Below are 18038 nucleotides of genomic sequence, written 5' to 3'. Positions count from 1 at the left end.
ATCCCCTAAATGGGGTCCTTGGAACCAAAAACATTGACAACCCCTGGACTATCCCATTGTTGCCGCCCCATCATTCTTTATGTAGATCAGTGAGGATCGAGGCCCGAGGAGCGAGGGAGGACATACAAGCGCTGCATGAGAGGCACCTCATGTATGAATATCCTCTACTGTTGACTTGTTCTCTGAGTGCCAACAAGCTAGTTTAGTTAAAATATTTTGCCATGAACGTGCTTACACGCGCACCATCTTGCACACACACACAATCCTTATGGGAGGCATGCCAATTTGTCCATACTGAAAAGGCTTTTGCCCAAACGCACATACTCACACTCCTTCTAATACCTGATCCAGACAGTGCGGGTGGAGTATGTGGCTTTATTTTACTGTTATAGCTTAAGACCATCTTTGTACAACATCATGAACTGTTTACAACTGAGGATGTTAATGTTTGAGAGAATCACCTGAGGATGTCCTTTAAATGTGTAATGACATTAACCTCCTGAACACAAGCTCAGGAGTAAACTGCAGGAATCTGTTTACTGCAAAAAAAATGAAGGAATAACACATTTATTTGTTATGTACAAATAAATACAACTTAAAACAAAGCTATTTGAGAAAACATCAGAAATAAACATTGTTTGCTCTGTATAGTATAAACATTTATATATCGTCTCATTTCCATGGCCACACTTCGCCAGGTTGCCCTAACTCACTGTTTGTCGTTACAAGTCCACACCTGAATTTCAGCTCCGATCTACTTCCTGCTGGCAGCTCCTGCCACTGATTTCTCCTTTACTTGTGACATTCCCCGTTTTCAATGTCTTTTTCTCCCAGGTGTACAGAGGAACAGTATATGAGTGAGAGAGTAGCGGATGGAAGAATGTGGTCACATAACTGTAAAGGGCAGAGAAGGCTAAGGAGTCATGTGACTAAGATGTATGCTTACCCATCCTGCCGCTTGGTAACGGATTTACACTGTTTAAAAACTGTATCAATCACAAACAGGTTCGAAACAAGAAACACAGGGGGAAAAAAATTGGAGACAGATCATAAAAAAGTGTGTCAGGTACAATCAGAAAAACAAAAACAAAAACAAAGCAGGAACCGAATAAGAAAGAAAATAAGATGCAAGAGGATAGAAAGTGTTCGATGGAAATGAGGGGGGGGGGGGGGTATGACAAAATGACTAAGACATGACTCTGGAGACATGAGTGTTGGAGGTTTTACTTAGAAAGGCACAAACTCTGACTCACAGGTAACCACCTTTACACAGCAAGAAAAGAATGGAGACGAGCCTTGAATGCTTCTCTCTCCTACATCCCACCCACCCCCCCCCCCCCCCCCCCCCAAAAAAAAAAAACGCTGTGAAATGTTCTACATCCCTTTAAGAGTTTAGCGTGCGTCCATTTTTAAAGTGAGGTGAAAATGTCTGCATCATAATCCCATCCTGGCTTTGTACGTCCCTTTGAGAATCACTCAAGTCATCAGAGGCATTCGTCTGCAACTGGCAACTCTGCAAGGTGAGCTGCACGCTCCTCTGAGCCAAACAGCGACCCCTGCTGGTCACTTGCAGAAACACACTTGGGATACTCCGTGTCCATGAAAGTTCACTCCAACAAGTTTGGACGCATAGACATCTTGGACCCAGAGAGAGAGAGAGAGAGAGAGAGAGAGAGAGAGAGAGAGAGAGAGAGAGAGAGAGAGAGAGAGAGAGAGAGAGAGAAAGAGAGAGCGAGAGAGAGAGAGAATGTGTGTTGGTATCTGTGTGTTTGTGTGTGTGTGTGTGTGTGTGTGTGTGTGAGAGTGCAAGGAAGAGAAAGAGCGAGAGAAAGAAAGAAAGAAAGAGAGAGACAGAGAGAGAGAGAGGTCGATAGATAGATAAAGAGAATCTGGAATAGCAGACTTAATTTTTTAAAATAGGAAAAAATACAACTAAAGGACCCAGGGATAGAACTGCCATGACAGGCTTACTCTTCCCCACACCACAAATGTAAGCGCGTGTTTCTAGAGAGTCTCTGTCACTCGGTCAGGCTCTTCTCTTTGTATGCGAGAGTTGTCCTTGGTATATGTCCGCTGTTAGTGTAAAATACATTGTCGTCTGTAGTAGTCTTTCAAGAGGCTGCTCCTATTGCGCTAAAAGGAGTATAAATATCCTCCTCTTCCTCTTCCTCTTCTGGGACGAGGCCTGCCGCTCCTCATCCTCACTTGTGTCGATTGAGTGCTTTCCTCTTCTGACGCTTGAAGAAACAACAGCACCTGCAAAAACAGTCAAAGGCTTAGACATCAAAAACAACAATGAGAGACTGATCTTCGGTTTGTTACAGAAGACCTTTGCAGGAAGTCCCTCCTCTGTAATCGCAGGGCTTCATCTGAACTAGTCAGAGTGAAGTCACTGCAGTGGGGACACTGGTGATGCACTCCAAAGAAAGGACTCAAAGCTACCAAGTGATCTAACCAATCGTCTCCCAATCTTGAGGCTGAGACCTCACGAGGGGTCACCATGGCCGTAACTACCATTGAGGACACCGAGGTCATGTCCTCGGTATTTTTTTCTTCAAGTTTCGTTTTTATAAGTGTTATACGTTAAAGTCTTCTTCCGTATTGAACTGATACGGAACGCTTGTTCTGTATTTTAAGAAACTGCTCAATGCACACACGCTACAATGAAAAAAACACACAAAAAAACCCTAAACATAGGCTATAGGCCTACACCCTAATGACACTTGAGCAGCGTTTCTCAAACTATGGGCCGTGCAACGTGGAGACTGCGGGTCAGCGAGGCATAGAGTGAAATTAGGACCGGTCCTTCACCTGATAATTTGCTGCGCAAGCAACCGTGGACCGACAGAAAAAGAAAGCAAACGTTGCTTGCTAAATTGATGTTATTAAACATAGAGCCATACAATTAAGTGGTGGTATGGACGTTCATTGAATGCATGCGTGTACGCGTTTGCGTGACAGAAACTGAAACTACAATAACGTTGGTGGCAAAGCTCCGCGTCAACCTGTTGGAAGGCTAATTATTTAACGACATTTAGAACAACGTGGATTCTCGCAACTCCCATGAACACAGAGCAGAGACTGTACAATACATTGTTTAGCATAGATATATAGATACTTTATTGATCCCCAAGGGGAAATTCAAGGATTGAGTATTGTTTAGTCAAATTTGAACATGGTCAGAAGATTTAGTCTTTCATTTAAAGATCTCCAGATTTCGCCTATCTGCACGGCCGTTTACCATAGACAAAAGTTGGTATTGTGTTTCCTGAATTCTTACATTCAGGCATTCAAATTCAATTTCATTATAAACCATATCCATTTTTTCTCCATTCGCCTATATTAGAGTATGATGCTTGTATGAGGGAAACATCCCAAAACAATAGCACCCATATAATTGCTGTTGTTTTCAGAAGTGTCTCCCATGCAACCATGCAAAAGCAATGCACTATTGTATTGTACTTATATCTTACATTAGTAAAGCAGGCCTCTGATGTGCATATGACATGTTAACATGTGCATGTGCATAGTTTTCACAACCTTTTTGTGAACAATTTTGGCACTTCAAACATTGACTGCTTTGAAGTGAAAGTGCATGTCTAATATAGCATAATGATATTTGTGATAATGATTATCATAATGATGATTTGATGGGGGGTGGGGTGTAGGTACGTGTGGGCCCTATGACCCCAAAGTCTGCCAGGCCTCATCTTAAAGAAGTTAAGCTCCACGCCCAGCGCTCCATTTCACATTGAATGTTCCTTATGTTATTTTCTCATATTTGACAACCCTATGACCCTGCAGTTTATATGCAGCATTCCCTACACTGATGAGGAGATGCAGAGCATTCTTAATCACAGATGGAGTAGGCTAATGTCCAGTTTAAATAACCAAAGTCAGTTTGGGAAAAGGCTCTTGAGGCTCTTCAAAAAGAATATTGTGGAAAAGTGTGTTGGTTCAAGTTATGAACAAAACATGTTATACAATGAACAAATCTATAGTTCTATGTCGTTGGCAAAATGATCAGAGGGCTCGAAAGAACCCCCCTGGCATTTCGGGGTGCCCACAATTTCTAGCGATGGCCCTGACCTCGGTATTCTAAAAATCCTGGTTACGGCCTTGGGGGTCACCTGAAATAGGCTACTGGGTTCTTACAATTGACCAGTACATTACATTAAATAAAAATAAATTGAAAAATCTCCATGATATCCAAGTTAAGTTACTAATCGGATCCTACATTACAATCTGGCTACGTAAAAATAAGCGTTGACAGCCCGCATAAGATGTTTGATTGACGTAATCATGCTTGATCAACGTTCCAAATAAAGTAGCAAAACAAGCAAATGCACAGAGATAGCCAAACAAACACGTTTGCTAGGACATTTGGGGGAAAAACAAGTACCGCTCTCAAGTGGGTATTGTCAAAATAGGGTCACCTAACCTTTAGCACGACCTTCTTTTCCATCCTCCTGACTATCCCCCCCCATCTGCTTCCCTTGACTGAACTTCACTCAAATTGGCACTTTAGAGTCTGTGTCTGCCAATCGCGTTTTCTGCACTGACAGCAACTATTTTCTATACAAATTCTGTGACGCTCAGTGCTCGCAGCGCCCTCGGTGGAAAAAAAAACTCACCGCTGACCGTTTTTTTTCTAACAGCGCTGGGCTCGTTAATGCCACTCTCTGTCGACGGCCAATCAAAATTGAAGAGGGGGAAACCTAATAACCTTGCAATAAGCGCTGAGTAAAAGAGGTCTGTGCTAACAACGTGATTGGTGGACACAGGGCCTCATTGTAAGCGAATAGCACCTATTGGGTCCTAATAACGCCGTCCTTTGATTGTCCTCTTTTTTCTTGCTAAGTGGCGTTGGATAAAAGCGTCCGGTAAATGACAGAACGTATATGCATATGTAAATGTGACAATGTGTGTGAGATGCTTACTTGGTGTCGTCGGGCACCTCTCGCTCAGCCGTGACCGTGATGGGGGCGTTGGAATGGCCCGCTGTGGGGTCGTCTGTGTTGAGCTCCCCGTTGGTGGAGTTCATCACCTGCAAGGAATCACGGTAAGGGGGAACAGTCAGGAAGATGATGCTGCGTCCCACTTTTCTCCTTAGTCAATTGGACAAAGACAACGCAAAACGACACCAGAGAGAACGCCACAAAGGTGCCCCTGGGCACAGGAGGAGAATGAGTAGAGAGAGAGAGAGAGAGAGAGAGAGAGAGAGACAGACAGAGAGAGAGAGAGAGAGAGACCGACAGAGAGAGAGAGAGAGAGAGACACAGAGAGAGAGAGAGAGTGAGAGAGAGAGAGAGGGGAGGGAGGAGAGGCCACCTGCATATGCGCGCACCTGTGCAGAGACCCCAAGGCACAGAAGGAGCAGAGAGGGCTGCGAGAGCGAGCGAGCGAGCGAGCGAGAGAGAGAGAGAGAGAGAGAGAGAGAGAGCAAGAGAAAGAGAGCGAGAGAGGGGAGGGAGTAGAGGCGGCCCGCGCGTGCGCGTACCTGTGCGGAGCCCCCCAGGCGGTCAGCCGTCAGGCGGGAGCCCAGGACCTCGCGTGGCGTGGCTGGAGGCGGCTGTGCCTCGCTGCCCACCGGCTCAGGAGACTGGCACAGCGGGGCGGGGCAGGGCGGGGCGGGCGCACAGTGATGAAAAGGACGAGGAGAAGAGAAGAGAAGAGAAGAAGACAGTAAACAGACATGAATAGCGCTTGCTTTTTTGGGGGGGGGGGTTTTGTAATGCCAGCTTTGACAGAGGTGAAGAGAAGTTAGAGAACCACCAAGGTTAAGAGAAGGCAGGAGGAGGAGAGGCTAGCCCAGAGGGACAGAGTCTGCAGGCAAATACGAACACACACACTCACACACACGTACACACACACACACACGCTTAAAAACAGCATCAACACGCACTCCCCATGGAGTGCTGGAGTGCTGATAAACAGCACTCCAAAGATGCTCTCAATCACCAGACATGAGCCAGAAGACAGCGCAGAAGAGAGAAGAGGGGCCCAACTCACCCTCACCTGGTTTTTGGTCTGCTGCTGTGCTTTGTCCCTGCTGCTAGGCTGGAGGGGGGCGTCGCTGGGGACCGGGCCAATTGGGGTGGGCTGAGGAGACATGACGGTGTGGATGAGATCACCGGGGTCAAACGCCATACACATCCAGATGGTGTGTGTGTATGAGAGAGAGAGAGAGAGAGAGAGTAAGAGAGTGAGAGAGAAAGAGTGTGTGTCTATGTATATGTGTGTGTGTGTGTGTGTGTGTGTGTGTGTATGTATGTGACCTTGCAAAGCGAAACCAGTCACTTCGGTAAAATGTACAAAATGAAGTTATTGTGCTCACGTAAACGTCCATAAACTAAGCTTTCCAACGATATGTATATCGAGGGTATTACATAAACTATCGCTAAGATAACCGCATCCAAAGTTGACATGGTTCTCCTGTCACGATATGCCAGAAGAGGAGAAATCTCCTTTTTAAGCAGCGTGGACAAGGGGAATGACTGCTAATGTATTGAATCTTCGCCGAGTTTAACAGTCAAAACGTATGTTTTTCCGTGAAATTCAACATTTTAACCCGGAAGTTTGTTTATTGTGGATTTTCGCAAAATAACATTCTGCGCAAAGCGACTGATTTAGCTTTGAAGGGTCACATATGTGTGAGTGTGTATATATTTGTGTGTGTGTGTGTGTGTGTGAGTGCGAGAGAGAGACAGAGACACACACACACTCACCAGGGTTTTGCCCACCCAGTCGTACTGGTAGTCGAAGACGTAGCCGTTTCTGTCGAACAGGTCGGTAAAAAGCTTGCGGAGGTAATCATAGTCGGGCTTCTCGAAGAAGTCGAGCCTCCGCACGTAACGCAAGTATGTGGCCATCTCCTCTGTTCGGATAAATACGTGTAGGGAAAACACACACACACACACACACACACACACACACACACATATATATAAATGTACCCACACATGCAGATGAAAACACCCACACAGGTCTGCACGGGCCTAGTGGGAATGCAGTCAGTGTTGCTCATAGCATGAATTAATGTGTGGGCCGGCTAGTAATGTTCATCACTCCTGCCCAGCGCCCACCAACATCATCAGCAGAGACACATTCACCTTCCACTCTCACAGTCACAATCACAAACATGATTACTAACACTTTATTACACAGTTACTGTAGCTCCCACATTTCCTGCGTTTTCTGATTTAAAACAAATTAAATCAAGTGAGCAACCTACAGAAAGACACATATATATTCGATTGATTGGTAAGCACACAAATGCACTAAGGTTACATAATAAAAAAAACCAACTCAAATCTATGTTATGTTCAGCAGCAACTCCCACAGGCCTGAGGAAAAGTGATAAAGACAGCCCAAAAACAGAGCTCTTGATTTCAGCACTAATGCTGCTAAAACGTCAACTAGACAAGGTATGAATTAGTCTGGTTTTCACCATACTAAACTCAATCTTTCAAGATTGAACATTAGTCTGGCGAGGCTGCGCTTTGTTTCTACTGCACTTCGCGTCGCTTAAGTTTCGTTTTCGGCGCGTCACCGGCCAATAGCGTGCCAGGACTAGAGTATGGCCGTTTCTGATTGAAGATTCTGGCAGTAAACAGTGAAAATAGATCTGCTGGTATCCAGTCTGAGCTGCCGGGCGAAATTCTAACTCCCTGGAAGTTCAGGCAGGGTTCACCCAGCCTAGGTATGAATCTGACTACGTTTCCATTTTCTTCTGGTTGTGGCAATATTCATAATAAGATCTTTCCATATGCAGCATGTCGATTGGCATATTCTGAATAAACCGGCGAATTGCACTGGAAGTAGTGTCTCTGTCATGACATCTAAATTAATCTAAATTTCATTAATGAACGCGATATAGGTGAACGTGGCCAGAAAATCGGCCGCTTTGAGGGGCTTCCATTGATTTGACTTTATCTGTCAGCCATGCGCACAAAACCTAGGCTGGGTGAACCTTGCCTGACCTTCCGGCAAATTTGAATTTTCGCCCGGCTGCTCAGGCTGGAAACCTGCACATCCATCTCCTCTGTTCCCTGCCAGAACCTTTGGCTCCAATCACAAACTAGCTTATCCAAGACGCACCGGATCATTGGTCTGATTGGTTGAAGGACTATCCAAGCACACAGAGTCATTTGAACGATGCCGATTGATCACGCCTCTTGTGCAGTAGAAACAAAGCGCAGCCTCCCAATGCTAATGTTCAACCTTAAAAGATTGAGCTAAGGATGGTGATAACTACACAAAACCTGCTTTTTTGAGTATTACGATGCTTTCACCCATCGATCAATTCCATCATGACATTCAAACTTTCAGGTTTGAATACATAAACTGACCTCAATCTTCTCAAGGTGCAAACTTACAGCCACACTTTGCTATGTTTGCCACATGTCAGAGCAACAAACCAACCTACCAAAATTGCTTGCATAAACATGCACAGGCATAATTAAATATTCTGAAAGAGCTACTAAACTCCCACTAACGCGCATTTGAATTCCCCAATATTCTGATTTAAAACAGGCCAGGGGTCTTATCCGTGTTTTTAGAAACCAGAATATGAGCTTATTCGGGTAATAGCTGAGTAACTGGAATGAAGTGTTTACATAACTCGGACTCAATAGGAACACGGTCACTATTCAGAATTCCAACCAGATCATGTATGCATGGAAAAGTGGTGAACGTTGTGCCATCAACACCTGCAGCACAGCCGCTGCCTACAACTCCAGTCGGATACAATCCAGATCTGAGCAGTGCATTCTTACTCATCATGGTTCCACAATGCAAAATATACAGAGATAGATGGCTAGATAGATAGCTAGATAGATAGATAGGTAGATAGATAGATAGATAGATAGGTAGATAGATAGGTACTATTGATCCCCAAGGGGAAATTCAAGGTCCCAGCAGCAGTAAAGGCCTTCCTCCTGTAGAGGATGGGTGGCAACAACAATCTGTACTTGTCATCGTAACACGACCAAAAATAAGCACACTCCACTGACGGTAATGGAAAGTAGGAAAGATGATGTCACACCTGGGAAGCTCTCGCACAGCACCTCGATGGGCGTGGCCCTCTTGGTGTCCCCAATCTTCTGGTAGCGCTCTTTCAGCGTATCGGCCTGGACAGAGAGGACCGTCGTGGTCAGTACTGACAGACAGACTAACTCACACACGCACACACACAAGCACGCACACACAAATACACACACAAGCATGCACATACAAAAACACACACGGACACGCACATACAATCTAACCGTCCAACCTCAAAACCACAAAACATATTTCAAAAGGCTTGGTCATACACACAAACACAATTATCAGTTAATTATCTAGTTCATGCAGTATTCAGAAAGGAAATTCACGCAAAGCAAACCCACAGAGAGCACCTCCCCCGCCGGCCTAAAACACTTTCTGTGCCTAACAAGAGAGCAACCAATGCACAGGACAGTTCTACAGCTATTACAGATACTGCCCAGAACATCACTACAATGTACAATGTTCTACTCTGTGGGAATAATAGGCATTCTAAACCCTGATGGCTGCAAACGTATGCAGTTATATATCCTGTGTATGCAATTAGGCTACCGTCCATGTTTAAAACTACAAAGAATGTAAAATAATTCAGATCTGGTGTATACAACACAACAGCTACTTCTGTCATGCTCTATGCATACTGCTCAACCTTGTTCATTATCATTTAAAGGCAGATTTAACACATAAATAGGTCAGACACTTCCAGCAGCCACAGACACCCACGCCCAAACATACATACACGCGCAGATTTAGAGTGGAGATAGGTGCACACACACACACACACAGCACAGCACAGCAGCCCACGGCAAGGCAGGAAAAAACACTCCTTATCTATACACTCAGCACAGCCAGACGGCCCTCCCACATACATAGTCATGCACACGCGTGCGCACACACACACACACACACACACACACACACAAAGAGACATTCACACACACACACACACACAAATGGTGCACATAAACACGCATATTCACACTAATATGAACACACACACACACAGCGCACATAAACACACATATTCACACTAATATGAACACACACACACACACACAATGCACATAAACACGCATATTCACACTAATATGAACACACACACAAACACACACACACACAAACAAAGTGTCGTTGTTCCAGAGTGCTACACCGCATGGACAACACACTGACCTTTAACCCCTGCCAGGGCAAGCTCCCACGCAGGAAGTACATGAACATGTGACCAAGCGCCTCCAAGTCATCCCGTCTGCTTTGCTCTAGAACACAGGAGAGAGAGAGAGAGAGAGAGAGAGAGAGAGAGAGAGAGAGAGAGAGAGAGAGAAGAGAGGGTATTAGAGAGACCGAAGAGCTTTGTCAATCACTCCAGCTTCCAAACGGCCTGATTTAGGAGAGGCCCACAGGGCACTTAGCATCAGCTCTCCTGACACCACTCTGGCCTCCCTCTCTCACACACAAACACACACACACACACACACACACAAGGCAGAGAGAGGAGCTCTACTGGATCAACACTCTGATTGATTTAGACTGGCAGTCATTTTGATGAGCTGGATTATATGGGGGAAAGCCAAGAGAGGGTTCTGGTTCTCCTCACACCCTAAGAGTGTTGGGCTTGAGTGTTCCCACACTTTCTCATTCATTTGCCATATTCAACCTCATCAGAGCATTTTGTAAGTGTCTCAACATGAACATTCTGTAATACTGGAATTTAACATAGTGCAGTGTAGTCTCTACTGTATGATTACAAGGAACATGAAAAACAATGTGACATTATGTATTACACTGAAAAAATAATCACACCTGTATGAACACATATTTCTTCAAGTGTTTCTTACACCTGCACCCAAGCTGTGTGAACTGAATGAAGGATATCCTCTACAGTAATTTATTGTGTTTTAGCAGTTTTGTGTGTAAGCCGCAGTACAGTGTTTTGTGAAACAAAACCATATCAATACCATATTAACTGCCCCCATATATTAACCTCATAGCTTAAGACATTTGGCAAGGTCAATGTATCCTCGATATTCCGTAGCCAACAATGGGGTTTGCCATGACACCGAAAACGGTTATCTATTTCCGGCAAAGCTGCATTGTATCTATTTTAACGTGACGGTTGACAGTGCTTAACTTATCATAATAACGCATATAAAAGTAAACTTTTCTATTTTATATTGGTCATATATGATGTAGTATATCCATACTGAGGGCATAGTTGTCAACATTTCGAAAGAAATCTACGGTAAGTTGAAGCATATTCTAGTTAGCTACCGAGAACGCCCATGTAAACAGAATGAACGGAAGTTGAAAACAGTATCGGAACGCTACATATTTCCGGGTTAAGGAATAAGGTGGAAAAGGCGCAGCTAATAGTTGGGAAATGACGGAGGAGCACCCCCCCCCCCACCCCCCCCCCCCCCCCCCGGCCCAGTCCTCACCTTTCCCCAGGTGGGTGTTGATGCTCATGTATCGGGCCGTGCCGGTCAGGCTCTTGTGCTCGCGGTAGGGGATGTGTTTCTTGGTCTCGGGGTCGATGTACTCCTTGGCCAGGCCGAAGTCGATGATATGGATGGTGTGCTGGCGCTTGCTCCCCGGCCGGCCCACCAGGAAGTTCTCGGGTTTCACGTCCCTGTAGATCAGACTCCTGGTGTGGACGTACTCCATCCGCGTGATCTGCAGCCCACACAGCCACAGAGGCGCAGCAATTAGACACACACACACACACACACACACACACACACACACACACACACACACACACACACACACACACACACACACACACACACACACACACACACACAATTCTGCAACAGTATGCAGCCCTGGTGCTGTGGAGATGGTTTATGTAACTGGCTTTTAAGCAAAACAGATTTTGTGGTATTGTGAGTGATTGTGCTTAGGTGTTTAAGGCTGATTATTCTGGAAGGACAATTTGGGGATATTTGATGGATACCGTTATACATTCACAAGCTTTTGTGAAAAAAAAAGGCTTTTAGCTCCCCCCCCCCCCCCTTTTAAAAATACAACAGCAAGGAATTAGAAGTCGTCCAATATCCTCACACAGACAGACAAGACAGGGCATGTCCAGACATGCCAAGGAGGAGAAACCCATTTCTGGATGAGCTATCCCCTTAAAGGGACAAAGGACTGCAGAAAATTACGTTTTCTTGAAAAGGCATCTGTTTGAATCCTGTCATGTTTTCCTGAAGCTCCTAGCGCATGTTTTGAGAGAGGAGTGATAACCATTTGTTCCATACTTCAGATGGATCCTCTCAACCAAGCAACGAAAGCGCAATGGATGAAGTTTATGTTTAATTAAGTTTTGTCGGACTTCCTTGCAATAGGTACACAGTATAAGCAAAGCAAAGGCCTTCTTGCACGTTGCCTCATTGCACATTTACATAGCAACAAATTATTACATCTCAAACATACTGCCAATTGGATCATCATAACTGACTCACAAATATGCCTTTGAACCTGCTTTAGCTCTAGGAATAGATTATCCTGTTTTTTTTCTACTGTTCTACTGTTGTCATTATTGTTGTGTTGTACAGCACTTTGGAAACCCTGTGTTTGCTTAAATTGTGCGATATAAATAAAGTGGATTGGATTGGATTAGGAATAAGGAAACACATTTCCAACTTTTGGTAAGATTTGGGATTCTGGGAGATGGTTGTGGATATCGGAGCTCAAAAGTCAATCAAATGACACCCCTCCATTCCATGCTCCTGATGCAACATGTTGATTGGCTGCAACTATGTGTGGCTTGGTCACAAAAACGTGTTTGTTATTAGCACACACAGAATGAATGCAAGGAGCAATGTGCTGAACCTGACTAGATTAGAAATGCAAAGAGCACCTTTACCAGACAGAAAACCACCCATCACAAAATGGCACATTAAAGGGTAACAGACAAACATCGCTGAACTCACAAGGACTAATCTCAAGGACAGACAAACACATGAAGCTCAATAGTGAGCAAACGTCTGGCTGTGCCTTCATTCATTTGCCTGTGGCACAGCTACAGTCAAGCTCAGAGGTCAGTGTAAACAAACTCAGTCAGGGGAAAAAAAACTGTTGCAAAAGACTTGCTGGGTAGCTGCTTTCGTTAAAATAATACTTGCGATTAAGACTATGCAGTTAACCATTCCGCTGTTTTTCAGACCAAAACAAGAACTGTGATGTCAGTGGATGGACTGTGACACGGGTGGAATATTAATGTGGCCTGTCTGACCCTACAGACACAGTAGAACATGTTTATATCTGGAGTTAACGTTCACAGACACTGTGCTGGACTTCAGGCAGGGGCATGGCCTTTAAAGATTTGAAAATAGATACAAACGTCAGACACAGACATTTTCCTTTCTTTATGTCCTGTACATCCTCACAACTGTGTTGCACCTCACACCAGATGCACAGCGCGGGCATGGCGGCTGAGCTACCTGTCCGTTTGCATTTCTGTGCACATGCTAACAGGCTAAAGCTTTCACACAGCTCCCAAGAGACGCACTGCACCTGCAAGCCGGCTAGAATAGAAATGGCGCCTATTTTTCAGTGTATTGGAAGCAATCCGCAGAAAAGATAGAATGAAAGGTGGTAGCAGCTCCTAATCATAGATGTTCCCGGTGTGAATAAAACACACACACACACACACACACACACACACACACACACACACACACACACACACACACACACACACACAACCGTGACCAACACTGACGGCAAAGAGACGGAACACCACCTGCCTGGCGTAAATGAGGCGTCAGTCTACAGGAAATGACTGACCACACAGAACAATATGCCATTATGGCTGCGCTAGGGTATATGATAACCACAAGGCCACAACCAGACTACAGGGTTTTTCACACTGACGCAAAGGCAAAGGGTCTTCTTACCAACTGAATGGCCATCATGAGGACAGTCTTGAGGGAGAAGCTTCGCTCACACAGGTCAAACAGGTCCTCCAGGCTGGGCCCCAGCAGCTCAAGGACCATGGCGTTATACTTTCCACATGGACCAAAGTAGTACACCTGAGGAATGCCCTCTGCTAAAATACAAAAACACACACATAGCATCAGGCATTAACATCAACAAAACAATCTCAAGCACACTCATTATGGCTACAGTATACAGTTGTACCATAGCATTTTCTCCCCTTTAAATTCCCTGAATACACTTGAGAAAACGTTTTGTCATTTCAATACAGGGCCCCACAGTTATCATTAAATACTTTGTCCTGTGGTCTGCATCTCTTTGCTGATGGTAATCCCAAGAGGGTCTGTGAGGACTGCAGAAATGTGGTTGCATTGGTGGCCGTGGGAGTTGCTTACCAGCGGTGCCGAGCTGCTTGTAGAAGCGGTATTCCAAGTGGAGCTGAGGAGCGCGGGACTTGATGGGCTCCTGAAGAGAGACAGACAACATAGACAACCATTCAGGGGGGGGCCAAACGGCACACCTCCACCTCACTTCTTCACAATCTTTGATCCATCCTCTATCCAATCATCGCCCTCTTCACTTTGACACAACAGACTAACAACACTGGCATGAGGATAGAGCCAAGCAGCCTCGTCACCATCAAAAGTGCTTTTCTGAGGACATTGTCCCATATGGAATTACTCACCAGCTTGATGGCCACGTATTCGTTGGTATAGAGGTTTTTGCCGAGCCTCAGCTCGCCGAAGTTCCCGCAGCCGATCTTCTTCCCCACGCGGAAGTTTGGACCGACCATGAGCACGCCGGAGCTGGAGCCGCGACTGCCATGGCCGCTCCGGCTGCCCCCGGACTTCACCACCCTCTTGCCCTCCTCCATCTCTGCCTCCCCTCCTCTCTTCTCTAAATCCTGAAGCTTGTGGTACCCGGGCTTCTCCAGAGTTACGTCACGGCCATAAAATCCACAAAGCTACTGAATCACAACAACCAGGGGGGTGGGAGGGTGAGAAGAAGAGTAAGTGTGTGTGTGTGTGTGTGTGTGTGTGTATGTGTGGGATGTAGAGAGCGAGAGAGAGAGAGGAAGATTTCTGGACAGCGAAATAAGTGCGGATATTTACACTTGGGCACTTAGCTGTCCTTCACGTGCATTAATCCGAATCGCTCTCAGATGAGTTCACTGTAAACTGCAACACTTGGAGCTCTTATTGTCAAATACTATCAAAGGCCCCAAAAAAACAATCTAGCCCTATCAGCTGGACTCCGACATGTGGGTTTGTTTTCCCCCAGTCCAGCTCTCTATCTCCTCCAGTTCTGGGTTAGGCAGCTGTGGTGGGTGAGCTCTTCAGTTGGGCGGTGAGTGGCGAGAGCAACTGCAGCTGGGTGTTTGGGCAGTTCGAGCTGCTGTGGTGGTGGTGGTGGTGGTGGTGATGGTGGGCCGTGGCAGGTGGGGTCAGCCCGGTCCTAGCTCCAGGAGGGAAAGCACGGCGAGCTCCTGGACAGAAACCTGCGGGTGGCTTTCAACATCACTTCCTGCGAGCCTGGCTGTGGGCCAACATGAGACATTCCCGAGGCTCCCGCCCCCTGGCTAGGGCTTTGCACACAGCTACAATACATTCACGACCACCTGAGGAAACGCGGAGTGGATTGTTAATGATACACACAAGAAAAAGCATCCATTTGTCTAGCTGCAGGCTCTCAGCAGAGCTTCTTAACAGGCCCCATTTGGACAGTCAGTCAAAAAGCACCTCACTGATCATAAACCAGCCCACTATGGGCGTTGGAAAGCTTCCCGGCCGAATCAACTGTGGCAAACCTAGTGTGAATAGTGGCAGCGCTTTCCTGAGAGACAGACTGAGGATCTGAGGAAGTAGAAACAGGAGACCATCTCCCTACAGGAAGTCTTATCTTGTGTTTCTGAGCACTAGCACTAAAAATACACCAGTGTGTGTGCAGCTCTCCAACAGAGGCCAGGGGGTCATGTGAGAAGGACAGACTCCTGGGGGGAGTGTTACCCCAGCAGGCTGTGAGAGTCTCCGACCCAGGGCAGGAAATGAATGAAGTCAGGTTAGTCGGTGTAAATCAGAGCAAGCCAAGCTATAAGCATCCTGATAAACGTACAACCACAAAGAACCAATATGAGTGAAATGCACAGCTTTCACGTAACTAAAATGATCAATGTTTTGATATAAATTCAATCTGCAGGGCCGTTATTCGAGGCACTGACTTAAACGCAGTAGATCTGCGTTACTTGGCTTGCTAACAAAGCGGTGTCAAGCGAGTTGACCAGTTGGTTGGGTGATCAGGATTAGGCCTGATAAGATGGCATCCAAAGCCCATGTAAACATCCACCAACTTTACTGAACGACACACGTATTAGCACAACTGACTGTTTAAGTTACACAGCTAAAGTGGGGAAACTTCTTAAGGGCCGAGCCTCGTCTTCTGAATAGACTGTGCACGTTAACAATACAGCTGGATAAACCACTAAACGTTTCCTGACTTGGGCTGAACATGGCATACAGTATGAAGCTAGCTGTTGGAGCTAGCGTCCATATCTCTCGTTTTTGCTAGCAAGCTTATAATACGACCATAATATTTGGTCATCAAACCTCACTGACATTACCCAGGATGAGGTAACCGATTATATATGTGGTCGACGTAACGTAAAACTCATCATCATTCGAGCGAAATCTCACAATAACGTTTGAGTAACACGAACACAATGTTGGCCTGTCGCTATTGTTAGTCGAGGCTAACTCATTGATTAGTGACACAGAGGCTAGCACAGCTAGCTTGCATAGACAACTTGAAAAGCCTGAATGGCGAGAATAACGTTGCCGTTTGGCGGAACTATAATGCTAATACTCCGTCAAAACACACTGTATTGATCAACATATTTATGTTGCTCTGCATTACCAACAGTAAACCATCAACGTTACATCAAGATACAGACCGGCTGGACGATAATTCGGCTTGCTCTGTGATATTACCTATCTAACAGGAATAACGTTAACGTAGAGCTAGCTAGCGCTCACTGGTTAACGTTAGCTGCCAGGGCTAGCCAGCAACAAGATCTATGCAGATTATAGTAGATGGAGAATTTCAGAAAATAAATGCAAGTAAAGGAGAACGAAGTTAACTTTGTGTGGCACACGAACTGTGAATACATAAAGGAGAAAGGCCACTTTTTTATTCGAACCTGTATTTCACTCTCATCAGACAACGACCTAATGTTAGCTAGCTAGCTATTTTATGTATCCTATTTAATCCACCAAATCGAAATACATTAAAATTACCATCTCAGAATAATATAATAAGACTTATAGAGATTAAAGATAATAAAATAACCAAAACAATATTACCTACATCGGTATATAAAAAGCTTATGTCGATTTCCATTCTGTTTATCTCGCAGCCTTTTTCGTGGGTGTCACTTTCCTCTTCCTACCCATACAGTCAGTCGCTGCTTGAGTTTCTCCAGTTAACAGCAGTGGTGGGCTACTATGCGCATCTGATCAAAGGATGTAGCCTAGCTGAATAGAACAGAGGAGTGATATCCACAACTACAAATATTCGCATATTTGCTCAAATGGGGTTTAACACCTCTGTGTATTAATTAAACCAACAGGCATAGGGTATTCTCCACTTTATTGCTTTCATGGTATACAATGTAACTCTTATAAACTGTGTCTAAGCTATCCAGAGTGTAAACCACATAAAAATAGACAGAAATTAAAAGTGTGTGAGTGATTTTTATGGTAATTGTTCTGTCGCCTAGGAAAGTGACATAAAGGAAAGTACCGCCTACATCCTTCATTACACAATTCAGAAACTACTTTATTTGTTCTGGCAAAATTATTAAACAATTTCATAACAGCATTTGTGTTGTAATAATTGTGGGGAGCAATACAGAGTTTAATATGTAACATGGAATTGTATTAGGCCTACAACATTATTTTATTTTCTTATGCCTAGTTCGAGTGCACCAGAAACATTAGGCCTACATAATGTGCTGATGGAGCAAAAAGGTTAACAGCAGGTCAATATGGTGATGACAT

The 18038-nt window shown here is 45.0% G+C and overlaps 1 protein-coding gene across 5 annotated transcripts; it reads right to left on the bottom strand.

Moving 5' to 3' along the window:
* Positions 1-551: 551 nt before the first annotated feature.
* On the bottom strand, positions 552-17477 carry LOC134058310 (casein kinase I-like). Of its 5 annotated transcripts, none has more exons than XM_062515568.1 (12): positions 17347-17477; positions 14672-15604; positions 14382-14451; positions 13947-14098; positions 11484-11718; positions 10219-10304; positions 9047-9131; positions 6729-6877; positions 6013-6102; positions 5501-5602; positions 4941-5047; positions 552-2256 (listed from the first exon to the last, which is right to left on the bottom strand). In XM_062515568.1, the coding sequence occupies exons 2-12, from the start codon at positions 14858-14860 to the stop codon at positions 2202-2204; spliced, it is 1320 nt and encodes a 439-aa protein (XP_062371552.1). In that variant the 5' UTR covers positions 14861-15604; positions 17347-17477; the 3' UTR covers positions 552-2201. The 5 variants fall into 5 exon arrangements, with proteins under 5 accessions (XP_062371552.1, XP_062371554.1, XP_062371553.1 ...); XM_062515570.1 differs by having other exon boundaries at positions 6019-6102; XM_062515569.1 differs by having other exon boundaries at positions 17343-17476.
* Between the last annotated feature and the right edge of the window lie 561 nt (positions 17478-18038).

This window comes from Sardina pilchardus, chromosome 15 (genome assembly GCF_963854185.1).
Source record: "Sardina pilchardus chromosome 15, fSarPil1.1, whole genome shotgun sequence".
Lineage (NCBI taxonomy): Eukaryota > Metazoa > Chordata > Actinopteri > Clupeiformes > Clupeidae > Sardina > Sardina pilchardus.
The sequence above is the reverse complement of the archived record's forward strand: the minus strand, read 5'-3'. Positions and strand labels throughout refer to the sequence as shown.